Source organism: Kryptolebias marmoratus, linkage group LG20 (genome assembly GCF_001649575.2).
Source record: "Kryptolebias marmoratus isolate JLee-2015 linkage group LG20, ASM164957v2, whole genome shotgun sequence".
Classification (NCBI taxonomy): domain Eukaryota; kingdom Metazoa; phylum Chordata; class Actinopteri; order Cyprinodontiformes; family Rivulidae; genus Kryptolebias; species Kryptolebias marmoratus.
In genome coordinates this window covers 12211091-12225278 of record NC_051449.1, presented here as the reverse complement: position 1 = coordinate 12225278, position 14188 = coordinate 12211091, and the positions used below count along the sequence as shown (strand labels likewise).

At 40.2% G+C, this 14188-nt stretch overlaps 1 protein-coding gene across 4 annotated transcripts in view; it reads right to left on the bottom strand.

The window, feature by feature from the left end:
- fgf12a (fibroblast growth factor 12a) overlaps positions 1-14188 on the bottom strand; it is a 35441-nt gene extending 21253 nt beyond the window's left edge. Inside the window, exons 1-3 of one of the 4 annotated variants that reach the window (XM_017432527.3) lie at positions 7900-7999; positions 1458-3637; positions 93-140 (exon numbers count right to left, since the gene is read on the bottom strand). In XM_017432527.3, coding sequence (XP_017288016.1) covers positions 93-140; positions 1458-1653 — 244 coding nt within the window. In that variant the 5' untranslated portion in view covers positions 1654-3637; positions 7900-7999. Of the gene's footprint in view, positions 1-92; positions 141-1457; positions 3638-7899; positions 8349-13952 lie in introns of those variants that run through there. The other 3 variants (XM_017432528.3, XM_017432531.3, XM_017432529.3) reach the window with 3 other exon arrangements.

Sequence of the window (14188 nt, the reverse complement as noted above, 5' to 3'; positions counted from 1 at the left end):
CCCTGGCCAAGGAGGTTGTCGACATGGGCGCGAGATGGGGTGGAGACGAAAGAGGAAACACAGCACACACGAATGGAGGCTGAGCTACTGACCTAGCCTGCAGCCCTTATGGGACACCTGTGGAGGTTTCAAGGGTGCATCTTACGTGGTGGGGGGAAGGATAAAAGGAAAAACAAGAGTCTTTTAAACAGGCAGAATTCATAAGTTCTCCAGCGTATTGGCTGTTTATAGGCAAATATATGGCAAGGCATTAGTGCAAATGTAAGGATAATCAAATAGAGGACATACAGCATCTTTGGCTCGTGTCTGTCCATGTGTCAGCTGAGAGGAAATACCTACCTGCCCAACAGGGTCTCCAGCTTTGTTGTCTGCCTGTCTGTCCTATCCTGTCTATCTGTAAATATTCAAGTCATTTGAAACCTTTCTGGCACAGATATTGTCTGCTGAGGCTGCAAGACGACAGAGTTTTTGTCTGCCTAGCTGGCTGGCAGGCTGACTACCTCTGTTGTCCTCCCATTCTGCCTTAAAAAACTGATGTTCGCCTGCCTTGTTCTCCATCAATCTGTCTGCGGGACTGTCATTCATCACACAACAGAACTGTCTGGATGTTGGGGAGGGAGGTGGCTTGCAAGACTGGGTTATCATCTGTGCACCAGGACGGTGGAATCAAAAGGATATCCCATGAAGTTTGGTGAGAATAGAGCCTAAATGGCTGTTAGTTCATGCTCTTATGCCTCCCTTTGCTGCAGCAAAGCTCCGTCTCTGCAATAAACCTTTACCATTAAAACATTTAATCTCAAAAGAGCCTTGGTGCACTGCGGTGCAACTTATCTCCCCTCTGTTTCCCAATCTGCATTAATATTGAATTAGGCCATTTACAGCCGCTTTATTCCATCTATTCAATTTGCCAGTGCATTTGTATTTGGAGGTATGGTGAGAGTAGGCTGCTAGGGCTTGGGAGAAGGGAGGGTCTATTAAACTAAATGTCTGTAGGAACAAAACCTGACTTGGAAACACTTATGTTTAGAATCAATTTCTTCCTCAGGATAATTGATTGTCCATCATCTAGAGTTGTGCCAAAGGAATAACGTCACAGCAAATAGATCATTGCCTGTGCGTTCAGACAGTTCCTGCCCGGTAGTGGGAGATGGTAGGGGGACCGTGCATTGCACCCACAGACGATAAGAGAACCTATACCAAAATATTGAAACAGGTTGCTTTTTTTTTAATGCACCGCGGAGAAAATCTAGCTTTTCACTCGGTTCAGACTGAAGCCCTCGACTGCAGCACAATGTTTCTGCTGCTCCAAAGAGGGGCGGGGTGCGCAGCAGGGTTGAGTTGTGGTAGTGCGTGCGCGCGTGTGTGTGTGTGTATAACACACGTCGGATTTTTGGGGAGGGAGAGAGAGAAAGAGAGAGAGAGAGAGAGAGAGGGAAAAAAAAATTTGCCTCACTGACCTGGTCGCCGCCGAACCGGTCTTTTCTTGCCGCTGCAGAAGCGGACTTTGCTGAAGACCCCCAAGAAATGCCTCTCGCAGAGAGAGCGGGGGTCTTTGCTGGGGCTGGGGCGGCGTTTCGAAGTAGAGACCCGGTCACTGTTCGACTCCCTCGCCTGGCGTTTCTGCCGGATCAGGGAGCTGGCGATCGCAGCCATCTCCCCGAAAATATACAATAAATTGAAATAAAAAAATAATAAAAACGAGTCTGGTTCGGCAGAGGTCGGGTCCTGATGCGGCTTCTTGGTGCAAAAATAGCAATATTAATAAAAAATAATAAGAAGAAGATAAAACAAAAGCGTCGGTTCTGATTTAGTGTTTTAACTAAATGTCATCCTGATCAAAACAAGAGAAAAAGAAAAAGAAAAGAAAAAAAAATCCTGTGAGTCGCATCTTTGCACGTCAGGCATCCTCTGGAGGAGACATGAAGCCTGATCCGAACTGCTCCGACTTTCAGCAGCACTCGGGACGTGAAAGCCGCGGCTGTCACAGCAGGAATCTGCGGCCGAGGCAACCGCCGGGCCGAAACATCAGCCGGGAAAGCATGCAACAGTGTGTGTGAGTTGATGCAGCTGCGTTGTCATTGGAGATCGTCAGGTATTCCAGGTGAACAGCGCCGCGTCTGACGGGCAGAGTCCGCACAGCAGCCCGTCCTGTGGATCCCTTTCAATAATTCAACCTCAAGCCGAGTAACGGGCTGCTGTGCGTGGGTGGAGAAAGCTGGCTGTCCGAAACTTCTCCTAAGCTTCTTGTTTCACATCATTTCGTCCATCACGCACATCGATCAACGACATCATCCGCTGCTGCTGCTGGTGGTGGTGGTCCTGGATGCCAGATCTGTGAGCCCCCCACTCTTCGGTTCCGTCGACGGCTCCTCTAAATGCAGTCTCGGGAAAATGGAATCGACGGGCAGAGGCTGCAAGGATGCTGCAGAGCTGGAACTGAAGCCAGCAAGGAGCGATTAGTTGTCTCAAAAGCAACAATTAGTTAGAGGGGAACGCACGCCACCCACGCCTAAAAAAAGTGTTGTAGCGCACAAATAATTAAAACAAAAAGAGACCCTTATTATTTCCAGCGCGTCCTGGAATGAACGCTGGTGTCGGTGCGTTACATCCCCAACAGAGAGGAGAGTCCACAGCCTCCCCCTTTCTGTCTCTTGCTCCCTCTCCTCCGCCTCTCTCTCCCTCTCCAACTCCTTTTAACGCAATCATACGTGATTGAGGTTCGTATTAGGAATTCTCAGGGGTTGTGCGGGGATGGATTTGATCATCTTTCGATGAAAAATGTAAAACACATTTAAGGAGAAGAGTCAAATGTTGCGCGTTTTGCGGGAGGCACGTGCGTAAATGACTTTTAGTGATTTGCACGCATTTTTTTATTATTTTAATAAGCTATTGTTTTAGTTTAATCGGTGTTTGATATGTTGTTTCTTATTTGTGTAACTAACAGTCAAAATATGGGAAAATAAGCTTTTTCTCTTGCCACGAAACCCGTTATTTCTTTCTGCAAACCAGCTTTCAAACCAGCATTAAGCTGTTGAGACAGCTCAATGAACAAAACATGAATCCTCCAGCACCTTTAGACTCAATACCCTAATCCCACAGTTTATGCTTACATGACTCAGGAGTCCATTTATTTTTGTAAAACAAGCACAAAAACACGCATTTATTGTGACTAAAAGATCACCTGCAACAAGTTTCAGCAAGCAGAGAACATGAATGGCAAACTGGACATTTAGACGGTGACACAGAATGTTAATGGATATGATTTCAGGCTCTTAGAAATGAAATGTACAAGTGCATTTAAGAACAAAAGCAACAACTTAATAATAATAATAAAATCAAACTCCTTTTGGTTTGTGTGCATTCACATGTGAGCACATTGTACCTGCATGTGTTCTGTCATCTGACTTATGACTATTTTCACAGCTGCCTTCAAGATTATTTCAAACTGTCTTCATGGAAAACATGTCATTATCAGTGTAAATGTGCACGTATGATAAGTGTGTTTGCATGTATTCATGTGCTGTTCTGTCGAATAATATGCTGTGACAACATCTGAATGTTAAGAGCAGCAACTCTGATTAACCTTTTTCAGTGTCTGTAATGCATGTGTTTCAGTGTATGAGTGAAAGACAGACAGCTATAGGGAAGAAGAGAGAAAGATACAGGATAGATAAAATCTTCATTTTCCCAGACTGAGATAAACAGGCTAAAAGTTAGACAAGTTAGACCCAGAGAAATGGAGTCAGACAGATTCTAAATTAAAACGCTGTGCTTCTATTGAGCTGTAGGTGAGAGGCAGGAATGAATCTGCCACTGTAGTATAAAGAAATGCCAATAACAATTTCAACAAAACAACATTCATTATTCTCAGATATCTGCAGGAGTGTGATATACTGTACACGCCTTAGATAAAGTTAGGCAGTGGTGCAGAGTATGGGGGGATATCTGGGAAACAGGGAACAGGACTTTGAAGTAATTGAGAGCAACAGACATGGACATAAATCTTTGTCATGAAAAGATAAAGTGCTCCGTAATGGGGGATCTGCTAAGCTTCCTCATTCTACTAGAGATAATTAGCATTCACTTTATTCCAGCAGTGATATACTTGCAATGCAATAGAAAAAAAAAACACTGCAAGAAGGTTCAGTACAGATAACATAAACAATTTTTAATTGTCACTCAGAAAAGTTTGATGAACAAGGCTGGTTTGTGCAGTTAAATCAATGTGAACAAAACAACTGCTCCTCAGTGTGCCTTTTTCGGTTTAAAAAGCATAATGTAAATTAAGGAAGACTAAAAGTGCAAACCGAGAGCTGTGGTTTTTTATTTCTTGAGATGATTACACAATCAAATCTTCCTAACTAGACATGTAACACTGCAGCATAAAAATTTATGAAGAATGAATGAGATGAAATAAACTACAGCCTCAGAGCCTGTGCTCCTGCCAATAACTGGAGTTGGTTCTTTGTGTATGCTGCCATCCTGTGGTGAGTAAACAAACTGCAGGTGGGGGGATGAGAGAAACAAAATAAATGGAAGTTTCCACACAGAAGTTTCTCACTTCTTGGTGTCCTTGAGATAGCTCACAGATTTGTTGACTCACAATAGCTGGAGCGATATTTCATAGTGTAGTGTCTGCTCGGCTAGCCTGCCAAGTCTGGAGGAGGTGAAGAGTCGAAATGTGAAAGAATAAAAGAGATTTTGTGGCTCAGACTGTGACGACTTCAATTACCAATGTAAATGGTCATGTAAATAAGACCAATTTACATTTTTAAATCATGGAGCTCAAGATGTATGTATGAACCACACAGAGTTACTTTCATATTTTGTTTGCAACATTTATTGGCAGCAAAAACTGCCAATAAATGTTTATGAGCAGAAAAAGACACAAACCAGCATTCATTGTGTGTGTCAAATCCCTCAGAGAAACAAAACTTTACCCCCAAATAAAACTGAATTAATGTTATTTTAAAGAGTGAAAAATCAAACCAACTATCTACAAAGCACAGCTGTGAGAAACAAGGACAACATTTGATGGGCAAGGACATTTATCATTTGATGTTTCTCTGTTTTCCTGCCCACCAAGACAGCTCTGGCCTTCCAACTAAAACCTGTATTTATGTCACGACTGACAGCACAAGCAAGCAGCTAAACCAACATGTCAGCATGGGAAATGTTGTTAATCCACATAACAACTGTAAGTTTCCTTGTCTGTTTGTTTAAGAGTTATAAAGATATTACACTCTTAAAATTGAAATTCAGATGTGTAATTTACCCTGTTTTTAAAGTTGCATTTAATACCTTTTGTCCCCTTTTTGAGTTTTTTGGTTGTTTTTTGTTTTTGGTGTTTGGATTTGTTTTCTTGGTTTATTTCTGTAAATCCCTGTTTCAGTTTATGTATCTGTTTTCAGTGACCTTGTTGGTCCTGCCAATGTTTCTTTTGTTTCTAAGTTATTCTATATTTCTGTTTCCAGTCCAGCCTGGCAGGTTTAATTTTTGTTCTCAGCCTGTGTTTTCCTCAATGATCCTTGTTTTCAGCTACATTCCCACCTGTCCACATTCAGCAGTCACCTTCCCAGTACTTTAACTTCTGGTAGGTTCATGTTCAGTGTCAGATCCTCTTATGTAACTTCCCTGTTCACTCTTGGTTTTTATTACTTGCATCTCCTGGTTTTAGTTCCGTTCTTTAGATACATTTTTGGATCTAAGCCTGTGTGCCTGTCACTTGCTGCTCTGCACTCTTGGGTCCAAATCATTTTGTTACATTTTAAGATAATTTAATCAGTCAAAATAATCAGGGTTTTTTGTATTAAAGCTATAGTGTGCAATATTAGAACAACTAAACACTGGGAATTAGATCCAACTTAATCATATTGCTCAAAAAGTACCACATACTGCTCCTTTTACTGAATAATGTTGTTCTAATGAGCTTCCCATACATGGAGATGTTTGGACTGTTTTTAACACATTTTGAACTATTTTGCTATGGGTTATTTTTGAGAGACACACGTCTTTTAAATCCATCGTCATTTGTGAAGTATTTGGTGAAGATAAAGGTTCAAAATTGCATTACATGTTACCTTTAAACAACCAGATTTAGTGAAACCAGTTGTCATGACTAAGGTAGCCTCTTACCATGCCACATTTTAATTCCTAGGGAGTTCATAATCAAGTCTATTTGAATTCTTTCCAGAAAATTTTTCAGTGACCGGAGATCTTTGGGAATAACTTTAAAGAAAAAAAATCCAGGCATAAAGCTGACACTGCAAAGAAAACATGCAGGTGCAAACATTTAAGTCAGGGCCATTCACAAAAACATTCTCAACTGAATTTGCAGAACAAAACATGCTTTACTCCTCCTGCTTGTCATGATTATCTGTGGGCAAAACTACACTAGAGCAGTAAATTATCAGTCAGTAGAGAGTACATGCTGAGGACCCTTCCTCCTAAAAGTTAGGTCTGTAGTCCTGCTCTGTTTTCCCAAACAATTACTCTGCAATTTAAAAAGTGTTCCCAGAGTAGTAGTGCAACTCTTATAAGGACAGTCATGCATCATATATACATTTTTAAAACCCTGATTTGGCTACAGTTTGTAACGTATCCGTTAGCTTTTTTGGAATTCTTAGTAAAATTAAAGACTGAGCTTAAACAACTCGTCAAGTTTATAAAATGAATGAATGCCGCTGAGCTGACTCATGAAGTTCTGTCTGAGGTCACGGGGTTCGTGTAACAGTGAGCAAAGAGGCAGGAAAAGGACAAAAATGGACTATATAATCCGAGTCCAACAGATCCCACTGTGCGTGCTGCTTTTGGTCCAGCTACCTCTGAGGAATCAGCTGTGCTTAATGGAGTTTCTAATTGTCTGGCCTGAATTTGAGAGCTAAGATGCTTCACGTGGCGAGAGGAGGCAGGAGAAGGTGTTGCATCCGCCTCTGAGTAGAACAGCTTTCTGTTTTGCTCTGTTAACATGGAGCAGTTTCTCTCATGCCTTTGAAAACAGTGGAGTTATGTCATGAGTGAACTGTAGCAATGCAGGGAAGTGCCTCGGAGATAACTAGAGGACATGGGAGGGATCTCAGGCTTATTGCCAAACACAGGTATGTGGTGTGTACAGGTCTGCGTGTGCATGTGGAAATCACTTCTTACATCATCTGGAGTAGAGTGTAGCCTATGGTTTCCCCGTAAGTCCTGCTCAAAGCAACTGTCTTAATTCCAAGATAAAGAGAATAACTTAATTTACTCTTTTTTTTCATGAAGACCAAAGTGAAGTTTGGGGACTTTTCATGAGTTTTTGAGAAATCCAACTGGATTCACACAGAAAGAGGGATTATTTTTCCAACTATTATCCAACAAAAGCAGATGCATTTAAATGATTAGGATGTTTACATTTCTCTAACTTAAGGATTTCAACATGATCAGTTAATCAAGTTGGATATATAAGTCATTTTCAACGAACCCCGCTATGAAAAGTTTTTGCCACATGCCCTGGAGTGCGTCTGCCGATGCGCTATCCATGGTGCTGAACCGGAGCTGCTTGCTAGGGGCCCTCAAGTAGTGCTTCTGGGGCCCCCTCTGAAGTTTAATGACTTTGATCCCTGCATTGTCTATTTATTGGCAGGTGTAGCACTGGCTCATTTTTAGCTAATATAGCTCGGGGTCGGATAAAGCTATCCAGAGCTCTGTCCTCTCAGGAGTAGCTCGGTGTTGTGCCAGCAGCCATCTGTGACGGACGGGCTGCAGCCTGCACGCAAAACTCGGGACAGATGCGAGGAGACACTGCAGACTCGGAAGATGCTAAAGTGTTTAATGAAACCCTGCCTCCGTTTTTGTTCTATCACTCAGGGGAGAAAGCATGCAGAAAGCAAAAGGCAAGCTGTTGAAGCTGTGTTTGTCTCTCACCGTCGGTGATAGTGGTCGACTTCGATCGTTGTCCACAGAAACACTGCAGCATATGCGCTCCTTTCTGAAGGAATGGCCTCAGAATCCTCATTGATTTGGGTTGGTGGGGGAGCCTTTCCTCAATCCAAACAATCGGACAGCGCTATATATCACAACACAGCAGGGTCAGGCAGCATCGCCTCTCTCTCTGTAGGCTCTCAGCAGCCCTCAAAACGCCAGAAGGGCACAGTCTGCGGGACAAATTACGCTAAAACGAGGCATCTTGAGAGATACCCCCTCCTCCCTCTCCTCTCTCTTCTTCTTCTTCTCTCTTATTCCGGTCCTATCTTATCCTCCTCTCGTACACGGTCATTCGCGGCTCACACACTCCTCTTCCGTTACGCAAGGACGTTACAATGTGCTCTTTTTACTTGTGCACCGCCTGCCTCCGCGTCTTTTACCAGCAGCAGGAAGAACGGAGAGGAGAAGGGAGAGATTGTGGAGGAAGGAAGGAGGGAAGGAGGGAGGGAGGGAGAGAGGAAAGGGAGCATGCACGCCAAAGTTAAACTGCAGGGGTAAAGTGGCAGGCCGGCTACGAGTGAGGTAATGCGGAGCTGACAGTTGAAGCGACACAGATGTTGGACGCCGAGAGCTTTTGTTTCCTCTCTTTCCCCGCAAGTCCACTGGAAAGCAGCGGAAAACGCAAAGGCTGTGTCAGCTGCAGCCTGATGCTTTAAAGTCAACCATGTGATGTTTCCTCTGGGTTTTAACAAAGTTTAGGGTTCAGTCACTGCAGCGACCACTTCGCCGTCCTTCAAGGGAAAACCAGCACTATGTTGTGCAGCCGGTCGAGAAAGATCATTTGTTGCAGCATTTTAAACAACTCTCTAGATGAGAGTGTAAAGGGGAGATCAAGCAGACAAAGCAATTATATGATAAATACAACGCTTTGTTTTACCAAAATCAGCACGTTTAAAGTCTAAAGTTACCATTTATTATTGGTCTTCTGCATAACGTGTCATAGTGAAGTATGCCTCAACTTATACAGAAGCGTTTAATTGAGTGCTTTTACATTGAATATACATTAATTGAGGTTTAGCAACTGTAAAACATGAAAGGTGAGCATTAACTAACATCTAAAGTGCTGTTTTCAGTTGTGAGTCATGATTTAAAACCAAGGTTCAAGTTATTCTAATGCATTCTGGTCCAGGATGACAAGCAGTACTGAAAACAGGACAATGTATCAATTTGACACTAGGGGGAGGTATAGCATCAAATACTCAGAAACATAGACTAAAAATAAGTATAAAGATAAGACTCAGGATAAGCTGCCAGGAAAGGACACTGATACAGAAAGCAAGAGTTCCTGAAAACAGAAAACAATAACTTGAATTTTAATGCAAATACAATGTTGTTTTTAGTTTTGTTTGTTGTTGATTGGTTGATGTTTCTTTCTCTTTTTTTTCTTCTTTTGTGTGTGTGTTGGGGGAGGGGGTTGTGGGGGGGATACAAGCCAATTCAAGTATTCAAGTTTTTTTGTAGTATTCTGCTGTACTTTACTGTGTTATTGTAAAGATTATAAATCACAGAGTACCTTGGGAACATGCCTCAGCTGTTGATAATGTGCATTTAGGAACACATCAGGTCAGCAAAACGCTTCAATAACATCAGCTATGCAAATAAGAAGAGGTCAAATAGGATTAGAGAGTGTGTGTGTGTGTGTGTGTGAAAGAGAGAGAGAGAGTGGGGGGGGGAGAGACTGTGTGGGGGACAGGAGGCGAGGAGCAGGGGGGAGCTGGCATCCAATCCAGAGTCATAGTGATGGTGCTGTATATTCAGCTTCCTGTACTGTCCCACTGCAGAACCAGTCACTACATTCAGAGAGCCAAAAAAGTGGGTAAAAGAAGAAAAGAAGTATTTAGCAAAGCTCAGTTCAGAGCTTGCAAGCATAAAGATAAATCTGAATTTATCATTTTTAATCTAAAATGTGGTTTGAAGAAAACAAATCAGACTGAGGAATATATTGATATCTGTGCTTATTTAAGTAAAAGCAGAGGAATATAAATTAAAGGTAACCTGTCTTTGGATGACCAAATAGTAAACTACTTATCTGTTATGTATCATTAATGCTGAATAAGGCTCAGAAGAGTCACTGCACTGTGACTCATTTTCCACTTAGATCCCTAAAATTGAATCAGCCATGCACATTAATTAAACAATAAAACCTTTAAAGAGTTATAATGATAGTTCAGTAAAGACGAACTGAAAAGACAAAACTTTTTTTAAAGTGTCATCTATACAAAATGCATTATTTAATGAACGCAGTTATGCAGTATCATACATTAGCTACAGTTTTTTCATACATGGATGCTACTGTGATATCTATTCATTGTTCAACATTATGTTATAACAAGACTTTGTCCAAAAAAGACATAACGTGTCTGCATTTAGGCAAACTCAGGTCTGTCTTTAATGTGGAAATATGCTAGACAATCCATAAGTCACTTCACCTTTTTTAAATATGCCAACTGCAGTGAGGTTAAATGCTCACCTTGTAAGGTGATACCAGCATTGTTTCTTACTTAATTAGCATTTATAATGAATTCTGTGATGATAATAATCATTTAATTTAGTATCTAAAAATTTGGAATATATTTCTGATATTGAAGAGAGTCTGTTTCTTTTTGATAAAACACCTTCTGGCAAATACAGAATATGACATCTGACAGTCGTGTAGATTTTTTGTTTGTTTGTTTTTCATTTTGAATGGTTTTTAGATATTTAAAATATTCTAATGAATGAACTAGAACAAGACATCCCTCATTTGCTCATTCCCAAGCAGTCAGCTTTTTCATCAGGCATCAGGTACCAAAGTGCCAAACTTCTATTACTCAACAACCTCAGAGTCAAATCTGCTCACACAGTATTATCACTGTAGATATATTTAGAAATTGTACATGTTTTATACTTTAGGAATAAATAAAATTTGTATGTTGTAGTAGGGTAAAAAATTCACATAAACTTTTACAATTTGTATTACTTCATCTTCTTTTTTGTTATTTTCTCCTTGATGGTACTTGCACACATTTGATGATTTTAGTTGCTTTGTATTCAAAGCAGTCTTGTTTTTTTAGCCATACTATATTTTCCATGCAGTTTGATGCTGTAAACATCAACATATGTGGCTGGTTTTATAAAAAAAAAAGTAGTCTGTTTTTCTGTTTGCACAGTTAATCTCTTTGATTCTCCAGATGGTTGCTGTCTGTAGAAATTTCTGCATGTTGGCATACTAATTTAAAATTTTTGTTTTTTTTCAGTATAAAGTCTTCTGACATTTTTTATGTGCATCATTTTTATTGCCTGTGTATTAAAAGTGCTTTAAACTAAAAGCAGATACAAAATTGTAAATTGTAAAGTAAATAGGATATAAATTTTGATCACTGCTCAGCAAATGCATTTGTATTCTGCAAGGCTAAAGAAAGGCATACTTCTAAACTTAGCAACCTTTCAAAATTTGCATCTACTGATGTTGCAGAAATCTGCAAAATTCAGATCATGGGCTCAGACTGTGTATCACACCACACCAACAAATATGTGTCACAGATGACTTTACCTTGGAATGAAATGAAGTCATTTAAAAAAATAATAACATTTAAAACAAATTATTACACATCAGTGCATAGCTGTCTGTTGCTAATTAAAAAGTGCAGGTGAGACGGCAAGCATGTGAGAAAATAAAAGTTAAGATAGTTGTTGTGAGCTTGATAAAGAAGGGGTGGATTTAAACTAGTGAGAGCTAGAAAAAATGACTAAAAATATACAGCAAAAGATAAAGAACATAAAAAAGGATCCTTTATATGAATAAAGGAAATTTTACATGAACCCAAAATAACTAAACATGGGCATGGATACATGCATTATAGACAGATGTATCATCTCAAAATAAACTTGATTCAGTTACTTTATTCAGGTTAGACTATCACAGTCATGATCATGTACAGTAAGAGAGCAGAACCATTTTAAGGTTTAGGGTTAAACAGATAAAAATTGGGTTAGAAAACCAACCTTTGGTGAACTAGGGTAAGCTACAACTTAAACCTGTGTTGTAAAGGATATCCAATGTTGCACTGATTCTGTCACAGGCTATTATTCTTGTTTTAGCTGTTCTTTTAATTTTTTTAATGTGGATACAAGCCACATGACTAATATGACACCCACATGGATTTGAATTGTTGCATCTGGCCTTTTGTGATACAGTTTATATGAAAGTGCCACAAAAAGAAATGGCACTGAACAGAAATGAACAAAAAGACTTAAAATGATAAAGTGGATGACATGATTCATGACACAACTGTACACCCCCTATCATCAAACACAGGGATACAAATGCTGTGACACACATACATAGCTTTTGTGGTGTAAAGGCTTTACAAGCCTTTCAGAATGCTATAAACTATACAGTGGAGATCCACCAAATTATTAGTTTACTGGCAGTTTTTTATAACCAGCACTGATACACTTGAGCACAAAAGGCAGCTACATTTGTTGATAGAAAGTGACGTTACAAGTGACACTGCCTTCTTGTGTCAATGTACTTTTTGCTAAAAAGGTTCCTTTTACTGCAAAGGTGCTTTTTGTTTGGTTTGTAACCATGTCTATCAGCAACCATATAAAAAAGTAGAAAACTCTCTCTATATATATGCTTCACAAAAATTTCAAAAGTGGCTACTATATTCTTAGCCTGATCTTGTTCTTACTATATACTTTACAGATCATTCATCCTACTGTAAGCACTAACTAACTTATTATTTTTTTAGACTTAGTTCAAATATTAGACTTAAATCTATTATTTTACAATGTGTGTGTGTGTGTGTAAATAATAAAGTGTTGCATTTCATTTATGGCTCCAAATACATATAGATTTTATTTTTATTTTTTGTAACAGTTAATGGCTTCTTTGATTTCTAAACATTGACATTAACTATTGAACAACCCTAACTGCTTCATTTTTACTCTGCAGGTTTAAAGTTAGGTTTGAGAAGGTTGAACCTATAAAAATCACAGCAGTATTTAGTCGTTCAACCTGTAAGAAAATGGAAACTGTATAGAAGATCAAAATACTAAGCTATGTATCCTTACATCCAATGAATGTTTTGCTGTAGCTTTGCAATAAACTGAGAATAAACCAGGACAGGGCAACAATGACAGAAGATTACCCTACTTAACCAAGGGCATGCTGTCCCTTATCTAAATATGCACTGTGCAGGTTATATGCCAGAACCATGTGTATTTTTTAACTATCTGCAGAACACAAACACAAAAAGGGGCATGATGCTTAAAGTAAGAAAATGTACAGTAACAACTATTTGTTTCCCACTACAGCAAACTTTCTACACAGCTTTTGTACCCATTACTGGCAGACTTGAAAAGCTTTGTCAACAACACGCAGGCTGATCGCCGAGGCCACAAAACCGCCCTGCACGCGAAACAGCAGCACACATTCACATCTCACCGGTGAAAGTGGAGAGACAGCAGTTTTTCTCAAAATCAGCTGACAGCACTGACAGAGTAAGGGAAAGCAGGGAGCAGGGGGACTAAAACACTTACCGTGTGCAGCTCTCTAATGCCTCTCTAACATGCAGGCAGAGAATTTACACAAAAGTTGCATTTTGTATGGGAATGCATTTCAGTGAGGACAAATAATATCTAGACCGGGAAAAGTGTGGGTAGACACTGGGTCCAGCAGAATAGTCCAGGAGGTGGATAGAGCTTACAGGCAGCGGGAATACAGCAGTAGCATCCGCTGCAGCACTGATCATCTGAAGACGGTTACTGCATTTACTGTCTCCTTCTCCAGTGCAAGTGTTGTCTCTTGTCTTTTCCGTTTATTTTTCAATACTTTTCTGCATGAATTTGAATAACAAAGTGAATTATTTTCTGTGTTTTGTGTGTGTATGTTTCCTTGCAGTCTGTGCTTAAAGAACAAACACAAACTGATGCTGTGCCCAAACAAGGACTGAACACGCAAACTACACATGCGCATATATCGTAAGCAGTTAGTGGGGCTTTCTTACCTGCGTTTTTATCACTCATGTTCCCACGCTTCGCAGAAGTTTGACGCTGCAGGCTGGGGTAACACTCTTCTTCAGTCAGGACAGGCGAGAAGATGGGGGAGAGTTGGCTTGATTCATGAGATATTTGGCAAAAATTAGATCCTCCTTGGACTCGTGCTCGTCTCGCTGGAGTGACACTGGATGCAGAGCTCTTCGGGAAGCTGCTGCTTGCGTCTCTCCTGCTGTTTCTGAGTTTC